This window comes from Pogoniulus pusillus, chromosome 30, assembly GCF_015220805.1.
Source record: "Pogoniulus pusillus isolate bPogPus1 chromosome 30, bPogPus1.pri, whole genome shotgun sequence".
NCBI lineage: Eukaryota > Metazoa > Chordata > Aves > Piciformes > Lybiidae > Pogoniulus > Pogoniulus pusillus.
The window spans coordinates 14885198-14901210 of record NC_087293.1 but is presented as its reverse complement, the minus strand read 5'-3'; the positions used below and the strand labels follow the sequence as shown (position 1 = coordinate 14901210).

General features: G+C 53.6%; 1 protein-coding gene and 1 long non-coding RNA gene across 3 annotated transcripts; one reads left to right on the top strand and one right to left on the bottom strand.

Annotated features, from left to right (window-relative positions):
* Window positions 1–571: 571 nt before the first annotated feature.
* LOC135188752 (uncharacterized) lies at window positions 572–2878 on the bottom strand. Its single transcript, XR_010307819.1, has 2 exons — window positions 2657–2878; window positions 572–871 (listed from the first exon to the last, which is right to left on the bottom strand). It is a non-coding gene; the product is annotated as an uncharacterized LOC135188752 (long non-coding RNA).
* A 239-nt stretch (window positions 2879–3117) lies between these two features.
* On the top strand, window positions 3118–15760 carry TBX3 (T-box transcription factor 3). Of its 2 annotated transcripts, none has more exons than XM_064168604.1 (8): window positions 3118–3499; window positions 4135–4579; window positions 6579–6750; window positions 8114–8260; window positions 10497–10573; window positions 11859–12016; window positions 13454–14157; window positions 14856–15760. In XM_064168604.1, the coding sequence occupies exons 2-8, from the start codon at window positions 4185–4187 to the stop codon at window positions 15300–15302; spliced, it is 2100 nt and encodes a 699-aa protein (XP_064024674.1). In that variant the 5' UTR covers window positions 3118–3499; window positions 4135–4184; the 3' UTR covers window positions 15303–15760. The 2 variants fall into 2 exon arrangements, with proteins under 2 accessions (XP_064024674.1, XP_064024673.1); XM_064168603.1 differs by having other exon boundaries at window positions 6483–6750; window positions 14856–15759.
* The last annotated feature ends 253 nt before the right edge of the window (window positions 15761–16013 follow it).

Sequence of the window (16013 nt, the reverse complement as noted above, 5' to 3'; positions counted from 1 at the left end):
TGGTGCAAGCTCAGCCTGCAGCCGGGCCGGGAGGCAGCCGGCTATCTCAGCCCGCTATCACCCTGCCTCCCCCCGCCACCAGGCCCATTCCCACCTCCACCGCGCTCCCTGCCCTTCGCCACTCCTCACCCTGATTTCTTCCCTCCCCTTTTTTCTTCTTCTCCTTACCCCCCCTCCCTTATCGCTCTGCCGTTCATTTCTGTGGGACCCCCTGTCTCTTTCTTTCTTTCTGCGCAGCGCTCGTTTCTCTATTTCTGGCAAAGAGGAGGCTAACAAGTAGCTGGAAGCACTGGCCAATATTTAACTAAGATGGCTGGCCATCAGGTCCCTTTTGTTTGCTTGCAAATTAATCATCCAGCGCGCAGTCGGCGCCAGGGTAGATTTATCACACACAGAAGGGGGAATGAGGCGGCCGAAGGGAGACAAAGACTGTTCGCACCTTCCCGCTTTTGATCTTAGATTAGTGCAGCCTCCCTTCATAATACGAGTCTCCGGGGGGCTTCGCCGGGGAGGTCACTCGGAACTGGCGGAAGTTTGCACGCCATTAGCCAGACGCTTCAAACTGGAAATGATAAGCGGCAAACGATTTTATTTCCCTTCCCGCGGGCCGCTGCGCGCTGTGGGTGCCGAGCGCGGTGCAAGGTGCGGGGAAGTCTCGGAGGGCGGTAACGAGTCCGGGCGCTGCCGCGGCGCCAAGGGCGCGCTCCGGCGGGGCGGGCGCGGGGGGTCGGGGCGAGGCGGGGCGGGGAGCGGCTGCGCTTGTCCTGCGGGACCCCGAGGGCAGCTCCTGGTTCCCCGGGAGAAAAACGGCGGCCCGCCTGAGGTAAATTGCCGTAAAGTTCTTGAAGTCGCCGGGTGTTTGCTGTGGGCTCTGTCACGGGGAAGACGTAGAGTTTGAGGGTTCCCACCGCGGGTGAGTTTGGAGGCAGGAGCCCAAGAACCGGTTGCGAGCAGAGGCTGCAGGAAAGACTCGCTCCCTCGGCTGATAACCAGCTGCACAGCCCAGTCGAGCGCTATGCTGGTAGCCAAGCTCCCGGCTTCGTGAAACACATCAGATTTCCACCCCCCCAGTCTATGTTTCACCCCCCCTCCTCTTCTTTGGACGCATTACTCCCGCTTCCTTTCCTCCCTCCTCCTCCTTCTCTTTTCTCCATCCACTCCCCCCTATCCCCCCTTCTTCCCTCCCCAACACCCCCCCTCACCCCCCCCCCCCCCGACCAAAGGGGAGAGATATTTTGGTGAATGCAAAGCGATCCTAGACGCTGGTTACTACAGGGACTTCACCAAGCTGGCGCCAAGCGCTCTTAACCATGTGCGTCAAAAATGCAATGTTAGAAGAGCTAATCACTTTAGAGGTTCCGCTCCCATCTGCGCGCAGCCAGCGCCGAGCCCCCGCGCTCCCCCGCGCCGCTCCCGGAGGATTAGCTGCCCCTCTTTAAAGTAGGCTTGTGGGGGGGGGGACACACGCACACGTCGGGAGATCCCCCAGGGAGAGATGGGGGGGGGGGGGGGAAATGATTCGGAACCTCTCAGTTCTGGGATATCCCGCCGGACCCACGCGTGAATGTTCCGTGTTCTGCTTACCCTCGACTACCACGACACCCACCCTCAAAATCCCCGAGCTGTCACTCTCCCCCCAGCTCCCCGTAATATTTCTCCCCAGAATCTTCCCAAGCTGATCCTGCCCGTCTCTTCCCTCTGCGTGAGGTTGGCGCAGACCCACGAATGATGCTTTCCCCGTGGAATGGGGATGGTGGCTGGTTCCATGCGAGCCTGGGCAAGGGGGCAAAGCCGGGACTGCGTCCCTTTCCCCCCCCCCCCCCCAACCCCCAACCCCGGCCCCGGCGCTGCCCCGGCCCGGGAGCAGGGAAAGCCGCAGCACTTCCCGTCTCCTCCCCGCACACCTCATGGAAGAGGAGGGGTGTGGGAGCGTAACCCTCTCGGCGCCGGTGCCAGCCGAGTGGCCTTAATCCTCAGCGCCGAAGAAAGGAAAAAAGGGGGGAAAAAACCCTCATTTAAAAAAATCCCATTTTTCTACCCGCACCCTCCGCCCCCTTCCCGACCCGCCGAGATTAGCAGCTGCCGGGCCCGCGGCTGAGACGACTGTCGGCTCCCCCGCGGCCCTGCCGCAGCCTCCAGCCGCCCACCACAACAATAATACCGGCGACAGCGGACCCGAGCCGGGAGGGAGGCCGCCGACACACACGATCTCCCCAACTCCAGGGCCAGCTCCCATCGCCCCGGGGCTCACCCCTATATTTGCGGCGGGGAACGCGAAGCCCCCGGCCCTCGGCCTGGAGGTCTTTCCTTGCGTAAATAAAGCAACTTTCGGGGAGCGGCGGGTGAAGGGGGGCAGAACGGAGGGGTGCGGCGAGACCGAGGGAGTCTCACCAACCCCCGCGGCTGCGGGGACCGGCGGCAGCCCTGGCTGGGTCCGGAGATTCCGGGGGGAAGTGGGGAGCGGAGGGGAAACCTGGGGTTCGGGACAGAGGTCGCAGTGCCTGGCCCAGGAGAAGTGGCACGCAGAGATGGGTGGGGGCACCCAGAGATGAACGACTTCCCCCCACGCTCCACCATCAGGCATGGAGCCCCCGCACCCCCGCGGCTTCCAGCTCGCCCCAGCGCGGCCGGCATCCGCCGCTTCGGAAGCTCCTACCGGGGCCGGCAGCCGGAGGAGAACGCCCTGGAAATGCCCAGGCTGCCATCTCGCCGGGGCCGCGGGAGGCCAGAGCCGGGGCTTGGAGGGTGGTGGATGGAAGGAGGAGGGGGGGGGATCAGCAGCCCCCAGAACAACCCCCCCACATCCAGTTTAGAGGCGGGTGCTCCCGGCCGCCCTCCCCGTCGCTGCCTGCTCCCTCCCCTCTGATCATGTTGACATATTCACACGGCCCGGAGTACTAGTGATGCTTTGCTGCAGCGTTACAGTTTCCGACACCTTCTTTTTATAACTCGGCCCTGTCCCCCTTCCACTCGACCTGTCAAAACCACGCCTATGGAGCCACACAATTGGTCCGAAAGCGTCAAAGAGCCAATCAAGGAGGCTCCAGCTCCCTTGTAACCCACAACACATCCATACAATCTGGTGCACGCAGAGCACAGACTCACAGGGAATTCTCAGAGCTGAGAGGCTCCTTCTCCCTCTCTCTCTCTCTCTCTCTCTTTCTCTTTTCCTCTCTTTCTCCCCTCCCCTTTTTCTCTTCCTTTCTCTTTCCCTCTCTCTTTCTCCCTTTCTCCTTTGCTGGAGCGCTGCTGGAAGGGAGACAAGAGAGTAATTCTTCCAGATTTTTTTTTTTTCCAAGGCAGAGCGAAAGAGAAAGAGAGGGGAAAAAAATAAAAGAAAAGGAGGAGGGTGAAAGAAAGAAGAGATCCTGATGGCAATCAGGGCACCCTGACCAGCTCCTCCTTGGAGAAGGGGGAAAGGCGAGGCGGAAACGAGATTTCCCTACAAGTTTTTGCTGCTGAAGGTTGCTCAGGAGCCTTCCTCGGCCGGCGAGGGGGGGTGGGTTTGTTTGCTTCTCTCTGCTTTCCCTCCCTTCCCAGCCTCTGCTCCGCAGCCTGACCGTACGGAGGAAAGGTGGAGGGGTGGGGGGGAGGGGGGGGAGAGAACCAGCCACCCAAAAAGAAAACCCAGTTTCGAGCCGTCACTCTCCGCCACGAAAGAAGAGAAGAGGGATTGAGACTAAGAGAAAAAAGAAGAAGAAAAAAAAAAGGACCTTGTCTTGTCCAGCCCTTCAGCGGCAACAGGAGCAGACAGCGAACCCGGTGGATTTTTTTTTCCTCCCCCTTTTCTTCGGCGTTTCTTTTCCAACGCAAGGACTTTATCTCAGGAAAAAAAAAAATCACCTAAACCCAAACAAACAACAAACGCAGAGACTGAACACACAAAAAAGCAAGGCTAATAATGAACAATCCTGTTAATCCGCTGTCCCGAGGGCTGGGGATGTGCCCCGGCTCGGGAAGTTGTAGGCTGTAGAAGTTCTGCCTCTTCCCCACGTACTGTTTAGATCTTGTTCCCCCCCCACCCTTTTTTTTTTTTCCCCTTTTTTTCCTTTTTTTTCCTTTTTAATTTTTTTGGTGCTTTATTGCTGTTATTGTTATTATCTTATTTTTTTCTTCTCCATGATGTGCTGTTAGAAACCACTCCGGGACTACTCCAGCAGTAGGAAGACCGAGGAGTGGAGTGGATGAATATACCGATGAGAGATCCAGTTATCCCTGGGACAAGCATGGCTTATCATCCTTTTTTACCTCACCGGGCACCGGACTTTGCCATGAGCGCTGTGCTGGGACATCAACCTCCCTTCTTCCCGGCTCTGGCTTTGCCTCCCAACGGGGCAGCTGCCCTCTCTCTTCCCGGGGCTCTGGCTAAACCCATCATGGATCAGTTAGTGGGGGCTGCAGAGACTGCTATCCCCTTTTCTTCCCTGGGTCACCAGGCAGCAGCCCATCTGAGGCCTTTAAAAACTCTGGAACCAGAGGAAGAGGTGGAAGATGATCCGAAAGTGCATCTGGAAGCCAAAGAGCTTTGGGAGCAGTTCCATAAAAGAGGCACGGAGATGGTGATTACCAAATCGGGAAGGTAGGTCTGGGTAGGGGGTTCGTGCCTTTCTTTTTCTCCCCTCTCTCCCCCACCCCTCAGCCTCTGCACCCCACCAGGGCTTCTCCAGAGCAAGTCTCTCTCACAGTTACTTTCACCATAAAGCTACTTTCACCTGGGATTATGGAAAGTTTCAAGCAGCTGAAGGCTGAGCCCATCTCGGGCACCACGCTGCAGGGAAATGCTCAACCAGGAACCGGCCCTGCTCAGCATGAGCGTGTGCAGGGGCGAGAGGGTCCCTTCATGGTTCAGCAGTTTAATACTTCCTGGAGAAGGCTGGTAGCAGAAAGAAAAGAATTTGGGGTTGGAGAAGGGACCGGCCTGGTTTTGCAGCCTTGCTACGCGTAGGTTTCTTTCCTTAAGAGAGAGAAGAGGGAATAAAGGAAAACACTCTGGAGCCGGGGATCGCTGCTGGTAGAGCTGCAGGCGGGCAGATAGGTTCGGTTTCTCGGTTTCTTCGCCTGTGCCACTCTTTGCTGGGCTCTGGGTTTGCATTTGTGCGGACTAAATCTCTCTGGAAATGCACAAAAAGCTGAGCAACAGAAAAAAAAGGTGGTGGTAGAGGGGGAAAGAGTCTCTGGTGCTGCAGCCGCTGCTGCAGGGAGGGTTTTGTAGCCTGTCCTTGCATTTATGTAACCTTCACGTGGGAATGAATGAACACACACGGCACATCCACGCTCGGCACTTCGCCTTTTCATGGCTGCACCCGCCTGAAATCCCTCTCTAGATTCTCCACTCCTTGACACCCTTGTTCTTTAACAACTCTGCTTATTGCTGGCATGACAGGCAGGGAGCAAACCCCCTTCACACCTGGCCTGGATTTTTGGTTTTGTTTGGCCTTCTTTTTTTCTCCCCCTCCTCCCTCAACTCGAGAGACTCTCTTAGTAACTTCCCAAACAATTCCCATGTAATTTGCCTGGACAATCACTCGAGGAAGCCACTCCTGAAAAGTCTTAGATGGCCTTCAGTCGCCTTGCTGGAGCTTCACCTCCTTGTAGAGCACCAGTTGCAGACTAGAAGGCTCAGGGGGGAAAAAATCCTAAGACCAGCAAGAAGGTGGGGAAAAAAAAATTCCTCTCTCCCATTTTACTGCTTCCCCGAAGTTTTTGCCTGTTAATTGTGGTCAAAAGTTTTTTTGCACGAAAGCCTCGGCGAGCATTAAGAGCTCTTACATGTTGCACAGTCATGTGTTTCCTTTTAAGCTGAGATCGCTGAATGCCAACCGCTCGATATAATAAACAGCAAATTTGTGGTATCCTGTTGCAGTTTGGAGCTGGACTTGGAGGGGAGCGGGGTTTGCAGGGAGCTTTTTGGGTCATCCCGGGGAGCTTTGGGGAGCAGGAATAGACAAGGCACCCTGCCTTCACTTGGAGGGGTTTTCTTCTCCTTTGCGAAGTGACAAAGTCCCCTCTCCCCTCCTCAGCTGCTAGAATAACTCGGGGTCTGATTTTTTTCGGGGTGCGATCGGTTCTCATTTCTTTGTTTAGGAGGCGAAAAGGGCAATAATCCGAGAGCCCCAAGTGGGGATTTGCAGTTTAGGAATGGCAGCGAGTAGGCGCCTGCTGATTTCTAGGGAGCATTAATGTCTCCCATCCCCGGGACCATTTTCTCCTGAAACTTTCGAGCCTTTGGGAAACCTTTTCGCTCAGGGTGGGGGGAAACCTCTTTGCCGGGGTTGGGGGGGTGGGGTGGGAAGGACGCAGGACCTTTCCTTCTGAGAGCCGAAATGGTTGTTCGGTAGACGCGCTGCAGAGATTCGAGAGCTCATGTAAACGCTGTAATTAATTTTGTTTTATTTTCATCTTGTCTCTTCTTTACCACCTCCTCCCCCCCACCCCCACCTTCCCTCTTTTACCCCCCACCCCTTTTCCCTCTTTGCCCATAGGAGAATGTTTCCTCCCTTTAAAGTGAGATGCACTGGACTGGATAAAAAGGCCAAGTACATTTTATTGATGGATATTGTGGCGGCTGATGATTGTAGGTACAAATTCCATAATTCCCGGTGGATGGTAGCCGGCAAAGCTGACCCTGAAATGCCAAAGAGAATGTACATCCACCCGGACAGCCCGGCCACCGGCGAACAATGGATGTCCAAAGTCGTCACCTTTCACAAGCTGAAGCTCACTAACAACATCTCTGACAAGCATGGATTTGTGAGTGCCTTTTACACCTTCCTTTGCCCCTGCTATTCCAGTTTCCCCTCCCCTGGTCAGAGCAGAGGGTCTTAGCTGGGGAGAGCGCAGCGGCTGCTTGACCGGGGCCGTGCCCGCAGCCCCCGTTGCAGCTCCCACCGGTGACCCAAATGAGGTTGGAAAAAGAGGATAAATCCTCACCTCCAACTAGGCCAGGATGTATCTGGTCAGTTTAGAGTAGTCCTTGATTTTTTTTCCCCCCCTATTGCTGAGGTCGGGATTTATCACTTGAATATTCCTTAACCTCTTTGTGCCATTCAGCTGAGTTTAGAGAGAAATTAACTTCACGAACCTATTTCCAGCAGGGCACAACTTCAGTGGTCCTCTGAGCTGTGCTAACTTTCTCTATCTATCTACCTATTTCTAATAAAGTCGATCACCCTTTTTTAAGCATAGGAAAATGATCTCTGTGTGTGTGTATAAAGGGTTTAAAGGCCTAAGAACACAAACATTTAAATATATATTAATCTGGATAATGTAAAGCAAGCCAGAGCGAAAATAAACAGGGACCAAAACCAGAGGTCAAGTTGCCCATTCATGTCTATCCATTCCTTTACATTTACTGGGTGTGCAGAGATAAAAACTTACCCTAAGAGTGAAATCAAACAAACCTTGCTGATAAGTGCTCTGACGATCCTCTGCCATTTCTCCCTCTTCCTGGGAAAGCCTCCCGCCGCTGAGCCGGGGGCTGCTGGTGGTGGCCGTGGTCAGGGAATCTCTAATGTGCTGAAGATTGCATTTACTGCCTGTGATTTGATTAGATGATACATTTTGTTGGATTTTTTTTTTCCCTTTTGCCTTTCTCAAAAGGCCTTAAGTGGATTTGAGCAAGCAATTAGACCTGGCCAAGGCTCTGGTAGTGGTATTTGCTTCTTGTAGCTGCTGCTGCTTCTTTACTTGATTTTAATGTATTGAGGCTTTTTTTCTTTTTCCATAATGAACTCAAAAGACGTTTTCATTATGAAATCAAAACACGTGAGAAGCCTAAACAGCTTTCCCACCTCTGTTAGGAGAACTTTGCCGGGATTTTACATCCCCCCCACACCCCCGACCCTCTTGCCCCGGGAGGTCCAGTGATGATCCTCACCCCGGTGAGCTGGAGCTGTCAGTGCTTTTTGTTGGATGCTGCAAGGCGTGTGCGTGTGTTTGGAGTGTGCTCGGAGGGGAGGCAGGAGAGGGAAGGCAAATTAGGAGGAGAAAGTGTGGATAGCCGGGGAAGTGCGAGACGGGGGGGGGTGCTGCTCCAGCTGACCATCTTCTTTCCCCCCTCTCTGCCCACTCCGCTGCCGGTCGCTGTTTTTCCCCCCACACAACCCCATTCCAGACCATTTTAAACTCCATGCACAAGTACCAGCCCCGATTCCACATCGTCCGAGCCAACGATATCCTCAAGCTTCCCTACAGCACGTTCCGGACCTACGTTTTCCCGGAGACTGAATTCATTGCAGTGACCGCATACCAGAATGATAAGGTAAGGAGATTAAGGAAGGATTTGTTTTACGTCTTTTGGCTTTTAAGAGAGCTTTTACTCTGCATTGTTCCCTTAAAAAAATCACGAAACCCATCCTGCTCCTCTCTCTTCTTTCCTTGCCTTTCCCCCAAAATCTCCTTGATCCAACTTCGGGAAGGCGCCGGAGAGGGGGGGTGGAGGGGGTCGGGCACTCTCCAAACACCAATCTCGGGGAAAGCAATTAAAAGAGGAGACCGTTTAGGGATTTTTAGCTCCTGGTATGGGGAAAGAGGTAGGATGGGGTGGAGATCGCTGCTTTTGGTGTGGATTTAATCTAAGAGGCACCAGAGGAAAGGAAAAAAAAAAAAACCCGACCCACAACCAAAACAAAACACAAATCGTTTCTGTGTGTTGAAAGATAGGAGGGGGGGTGGGGGGAGGAGAGCAACGAGACTAGAGATTTTGTAATTCTTCCTGGCCTTTGTGCTGTTTTAGCTCCTTTAACAGCAATTGGCAATCAGGCCAGAGCTCACGTCTGGTTCCTATTATTATTATATTATGATTTTTTAAAATTCTTTTTTGTTTTTTTGCATCCAGCAGTGGGTTTTTTTTTTATTATTTGTATGTGTGTGTGTGGTGCAGAAATATGCTCTGTTCAGACGGGGATATCTCGCTTGAATTTAGCTGGAAGGTCCGAAAGCGCCAGGGTGAGAAAGTTTTTGCAGCGCTGTAGACGCTGCCTTTCCATTTCGGCTGGTTTATTGTCACTTGCGACTAAGGTGGGAGAGTGGCAAATGGTGAATTTACGGTGATTAAGTCAAGTGGAAGGAAGTGGAGGAGCCAAAAAAGGGGGGACTTTGATTTATTTTTTTCCTTTATAACTTTGCGACTGTGTGCGTTCAGCGCAGAGAGTCTAGATGTGCAGCGCCTGTTCGCTGCAGCCTCCCCATGCTTCTCTCTGCCCTCTCCCATCCTTCACTATTAAAAATTAAGGGGTGAAAAGAAAGGATCTTCACTTCTCTGCCCTGGGTTTCCAAAAAAGCTGCTTCTCCCTCCGGGCTCGGGCTCTTCTCCTCCCTTTTTACGGCCGGGCGATTGCAAGGAAATGGAAAGAAAATGAGCGTGCAGAAAGTAGACTTTGCTTTGGGACTTATCGGCAGGGCTGTTCGTCCCGGTCTATCAGCCGGGGTCGGCTTGGTTGAAGGGCAGAAAGGAGCATATTTGTCTGATTGCCATGAAATTCGCCTGGGAAGCGGCGTACGGGAGCGGCGGGGAGCCCTCGGCTCCGGCTCTGCGGGAGTGGGTCAGAAGGCATGGCCGGGATCACCTGGATTAAAAGCCCTGCTGATTTTTAGCAGTGGGTTTTCCTGTTCTTTTCCTGCTCCTCCGTGTACTGCTGGGCGGCGGGGAGTTAATTCGAGGGGCAGAGCTGGTCCTGCCCGGTGCTCAGCCTCAGGTTGAGAGTTTGATCTTGGGGATCGTGCTCTGCTTTCAAATCGGAGGGACCAGGACTAGGAGTGGTGGAGGGTCAGGCAGCATCCCTGTCCCCATCCTCTTCGCTTTCATCCCATTATAGCAAGGAAGTCCCTTGCCAAGCTTGGAATCGACCTCTGCGCGCCATAGGTGCAGACACAAGGAGCTGTGGTGTGCCCCCACCATCCCTCCATAATCAGCCGTTCCCTGTGATAGCCTGGATCCCGAGGAAACCCCCAAAATCACCAAAAAACCTTATGGACCCCTCAAAAAAAAAACCAAAACAACCCACCCCAAAACCCAAACCAACAAAAGAAAACCCCTAATCAAGCAGCTCCTTGCACCTCCAGGACCCCAACTCACAGGCACACACGGAGCATAATGCGATTATATAAAGCATTTTATTATAGCAAGGGGGTGGGCACGATTCCTTTGCGGTTTAATTATGGCATTTAAAGAGTTTTAAGCCCAGGCATAACTTGCAGGGATCGCATTGCACGGCTAAATTAATTCCGATGCGGTGGCAGCAACACGGAGCTCTTTGATTGCCACCACAGCCCGGGTCACTGGCCAGCCTTGCCAGGGGATTGGATACGAGATGGCTTGGCAAAACACAGAGATTCACCCCAAAACCAGGGACCTTTACCCTCTGCTCTGTCATGCTGCTGCTGGGGTCCTGCCAGCATTGGGAGAGTGTGGTTTTGCTGTCGTTTTTAAATACAAACCCTCTTTATTTCTGCCCCAGCCTCCTTGTCTAATTTTTCCCCCTCTCTCTATCCTACAGATCACCCAATTGAAAATTGACAACAATCCCTTCGCCAAAGGTTTTCGAGACACTGGGAATGGAAGGAGGGAAAAAAGGTGAGTCTGGGTAGATTACCTATAAGCACCTCAGTTGGGTTTAGTTGTGTAAAGCTCCGAACGCCAGCAGGTCAAAATCACCTCTCCTGGCCTCCAAACTCCTCACACCACACCCCCCGCCTAAAATTCATGAGGATCTTATCCTTAGTCATGCCAAACTGATTGGTTTGGGAATTCTTTGCTGCTTTCCACGTTGTTTTTTTAACATCATGGGATGTCTGGCCTAAGGGACGTTAAGGAAATATTCAGTGGAGGAAGAAGTTTTCCTTCAGCTTTTGTGAGAGACTATGACTTTAAAGTTTCTCTTGGAGTGGGGAATAAGGAGAAGCAAGGAGCTGGTGACTGGTTGAATCTTCTCTGGCATTTTTCTGGGGATCGTGTGGAAAAGTCTGAAGTGTGGAGGAGAAACATATAAATAAACTGTTTTGACAGAGGTGTCTGGTGAATATGGAAGCAATTAATAAGAGAAGATGCTTTTTGCCCCAAAAGCAGCAGGACAGAGTTTATACCCCAGGTAGAGAGATGGACTGGAATGATTTTAGTGGAACTCAAGGCTTTTTATTTTTAATGTTAGAGAAGAGGACTTTTTATTTCCTTTGACAGGGAATATCTTTGTTTTGTTTCGCTGCAAGCAGGCAGGATATTTTAGCCGTTTGCACTCGGGTTTAGACAATGAATAAATCTGTCTCTTCCTGAGAGGAGGTAAAACAAGAGGCCTTTCTCCCTGCCCAGCACACACACACACACTCACCCCAGCTCCTCTTGTCCATCAGTGTGAAAATAAAGCCAGTGCTGGAGCCACAGGACGGAAATGATTTCTAATTTCTCTCTAAATATAAATAGATTTTTTACTCCGGGTTAATTGTTGGTGAAAAGATTACATAAAGTGCCTAACAAAATAACCACTTCCTAGCAATCTTAGCAACCATTAAGATGGCTCATATCTCTGGAACATCCTCGCCTTTTAAAAGCTAATCTCCAGGGAATTCTTCCCTCTCCCTCCGCCCCTTGTCTTTAATATCTGCTCTTGCTGAGGAGCTGCTCACTGCTTCCAAGAAATCTCCTCTCATTAGCAGCCAAGTCCTGCCTGCCAGAAATGCCTTCCCCCCCCTCCAGGGGACCTGGGCCTTTCATTCTCCTGCCCCAGCCAGTCCCAAATCACAACTCAAGGAGGGGCTGGGGAAGGGATGGGGGGGGGGGGGGGGGAATGTCCCGGGGGTGGGGTGGTGTCCTTGGAGGAAGGGGTGCTGGGGTTCGCTTGCCTAGCGGGTGCATGTGCCCGCAGGAAACAGCTGACCCTGCAGTCCATGCGGGTGTACGATGAGAGGCAGAAGAAGGAAAACCCCACTTCAGATGAGTCCTCCAACGAGCAGACAGCCTTCAAGTGCTTCGCCCAGTCCTCCTGCCCCACCGTGCCTGCCGTCGGCACCTCCAGCCTCAAAGGTGAGAGCTGCGGGCCCAAGACACTCCTCCGCCCGACCCCTCCCCCTCCGGGGACAGCCTCGGTGCTTGCTCTCTGGGGGGATGGACCCCAGCCTGCACCACTGCCCTCTAGCACAGGCCTACTTTCCTCCTTTCCTTCTTTCCTTTGTATTTCCTTCTTTTATCTGGGTTTCCTCCCCCCCTCTTGTCTCTGTTCTTGCCTCTTTCTCTCCTCTCATAGCTTTCTGTTCTTTCTTTTTCTTCCCCCACTTCCTCTCTGTCCTTCTTTCTGTTCTTATCTTTTAATTTCCTTTATGTTTCTGTATTTCTTTCTTTCCTTTCCCTTTCCCCCTTCTTTCCATCTTTTTCTGTTTTCCTTCTTTCCCTCACTCTCCTTCATCCTTGCTTTCTTTTTCTCCTTCCCTCTCCCCCTCTTTTCCTGCCTCATTCTCTCTGACCTCCTCACTCTTCCTCTCCCTTTCTTTTCCCCCAAGCCTCCCTCTCCTGCTGCACATTCATCCCTCCCCTCCTTGGTTCAGAAAAGAGCCAGCTCCAAGTCAAGGGAGCAAAGACAGACCACGGGGCAAAAGTTCAGAACTGGAGTCACTCCATTAATATTCCTCACTGAATCTGTTACTAGAGGAAGGATCTTTCCTCTGGATACAGTCCCGAACTTTGTTATAGAAAAATCACCCTGGGTTTCTCTCGGTCCGGGGTTGGGAGCTGTCTGCAGCTCTCTCCCATGTAGTAATCCATCCCGGGGCTGGAGACTTGGGGGGGAACAACGGTTTTTTTTTGTTGTTACTTCACTCCACTCATTTGTTTAAAGTCCTGCCGAGCTGAGGGGAGGGGAGCTGGGAGGGGACCCGAAAATGCAAACCAGAGCTTCGCACCTGGGGCGCTGAAATTAGGAGATGAAGTGCAAAGGAATCCAGCGAAGCCCTGCATGCGTTTGTGGAGGAGGAGAAGGAGGAGGATGGAGGTGGGGGGGTCCTGGGGATGATGGAGGTGTAGATGAGTGAGTGTGTTCAGAGTTTGCCCAGCACAAGAGGCGGAAGCTTTGGAGAAGTTCTTAGGAGACACATCCCCCATGGCCATCCAACTCCAGCCATTGACGCCTTGTCACCTCTGTCGCGACCAAGTGACCTCGGGGTTGGGTACCCCACCCCCCAACTCTGGAGCCCAGTCGCTGGCCTCAGGCCCTCCCCGGAGTGTGTTTTGGGGAGAGGATCGCAGCTCTGTTTTGCTGATCTGTGTAAAACTCAGGTCGGCTGGGACGGGAGAGGCGGTGGGAGCAGGGGAGGTGTAGTTATTTACGTAATAACAATAAAAAAGAAGTACTTGCATGTAAATCCCTGCCTGGCCAGGAAGCATCTCCGCCTCCTCTCTCAGCCCGAGGTGGGTTTTTCAGGGACTTGCGGTGCCGGATCCCAGCCCCGGGTTCCCTTTGTCTTGCAGATCTCTGTCCCAGCGAGGGAGACAGCGATGCGGACAGCAAAGATGATCCCCTGTTGGAAGCTAACGAGTCGGGCAAAATCAGCACGACCACCGGCAGCACCCCAGCACCGGCCGGTTCCGCCGCGGCCGCGGGAGATGACTCCCGGGAGAAGGGGGGCAGCCCCTCCAAAAGCCACTTTTTCCCCAGTGACTCGGCAGGGAGTCGGAGCCGAGAGAGGACGGAGAAAGCCCCTCCTGACTCCCGGCACAGCCCGGCTACTATCTCTTCCAGCACCCGTGGGGGAAGCTTGAGCGGCGAGGAACTGAAAAGCCCCCTCAGGGATGGTCCTAAAGTAGATGAGAACCGGCTGCTGGGGAAAGAGCCTTTCGCCCCCCTGACGGTGCAGACCGACAGCACAGCCCACCTGAGCCAGGGACACTTGCAAAATCTCGGCTTCCCTCCTGCCCTGGCAGGCCAGCAGTTCTTCAACCCGCTGGGGAACGGGCACCCGCTGCTGCTGCACCCCGGGCAGTTCGCCATGGGGGGGGCCTTCTCCGGGATGGCCGCGGGGATGGGGCCGCTGCTTGCCACCGTCTCTGGGGCATCTGCCGGTGTCTCGGGTCTGGACAACACGGTGATGGCCACGGCAGCGGCCCAAGGACTCTCGGGAGCATCGGCGGCTGCTTTGCCTTTCCATCTGCAGCAGCACGTTCTGGCTTCTCAGGTACCGCATCCCACTCCCGAGGAGCATCCCCCCGTGTGTCCCCCCCCCCCCCCCCCCGAGGGTCGGCTCTCTCTGCAGCGTTTAGGAGAAAGGCAAGGGGCGGGAAGGCCCCGGGGGGGTTGGAGGAATGACCCAGCTTGAACTCCCGGAGCTTTTCCATGTGCTCCCTGGCACACTGTATGGGATCAGGCATCCGTTCCCCTCTCACGGGAGAGTTGGAGGGCTCCCCGCGGTGCGGAGTGTGTTGCAGCCTGCGGGAGCAGAGCGGGGAAGCGGTGTGGTGGGGAGAGGCTTGTCCTGGTTTGGGGCGAGGGGGGAGGGGCTGTACCTGTAGGGTCAGAGCGTTTGCGCCGGCGAAAGAAAATCTCCCAGAGGAGGAGAGCGGGGCAGGGACAACACGGCTCTTATCTCACTTCACCGCCGCCGAGCCACGACCCTCCCGGCGGGAAGGCATCTGTGCAGGACAGAGCGAGGTGGGGGGAGTGGGGAGGGGGAGGAGAGGGGAGCGGGTGGTTTTGGTTCTGCGCGGAGAGGATAGGTCTCCATCCCCTCCCGTGGGGCAGCAGCAGCTTGGCCAGCTCTCCCACTGGTATACGCACTGGAAGGCTATGGTGCGGGGGTGCCATGGATCATGTCCGATCGCGCAGGGGGTGTTCAGGCCTGTAACCCTTTCCTTTCTCTTTCCTCTCCTACCGCAGGGCCTGGCCATGTCTCCCTTCGGAAGCCTCTTCCCTTACCCCTATACCTACATGGCAGCGGCCGCCGCCGCCTCCAGCGCCGCTTCCAGCTCGGTGCACCGACATCCCTTCCTCAGTGCCGTCCGGCCCCGGCTCCGCTACAGCCCCTACCCGCTGCCCGTCCCGCTGCCTGACGGCAGCAGCCTCCTTACCACAGCCCTGCCTAGCCTGGCTACCGGCTCCGGAGAGGGCAAGCCCGGGGGGTTAACTACCAGCCCCGGTTCCGTACCCCTGGACTCCGCCTCGGACCTCACCAGCCGTTCGTCCACTCTCTCCTCGGGTTCCGTCTCCCTCTCCCCCAAATTGGGAGCAGACAAGGAGGCGGCAACCAGTGAACTGCAAAACATCCAGCGTCTGGTCAGTGGGCTCGACCCTAAGCAGGACAGATCCCGCAGCGGCTCCCCGTAACCCCCCTCCCCGGCCTCCGGGACCTCATTTCAAATCAATCTGGCAGTGCACTTTGTTTGAAAGAAACCACATCCTCCACTCGCCACTTGGATTTTTCATCCTCTCCCTTCCTCCCTTCTCCCCCCGTTCGTTTTGGTTTATTATTATTTTTTTTCCCTTTCCCTTTCTATTTCGTTTTATTATTTTTTTTTTACTATTAAATCCCCCGGCGTTGTGTTTGTAAATTTATCAACCAAAAGATATTGGAGAAAACAGAGGGGGCAAGGATGGAGAGAAGGGGCTGGGGGAAGAGAGGAGCTGAGGTGGGAGAGAGCTGGGTCAGAGGTTTCTTGCAGGAGGTTGTGGTGTCCTCCCTTTATTTTTCTTTTTCTCCTTTTTTTTTTTTTTATGTATTAAAAAAAAAGAAAAAAAACACACCAAAAAAAGCACCAAAAAACATAACCAACCAACCAAAAAAAAAAAAAAAAAAAAAAAAACGCAAGAGAAAAAAAAAAAGATGGAAGTAGAAAAAAAAAAATCCAAATCTAAAAAGCAAAAATAAACCAAACTTAAACAAAATAAAATCAGAAGAACGCCTGAAGAAGAATAATAGTGAAAAAAGAAAGAATATGGCAGTAAGAGAAACGATTTTTGTTCTTTCCAGAAGCAAAGTAACTCACATATCGAGTCTTCAACAGTTGTTTCCTGGGTGGGTTGTTAATGACACCCCCC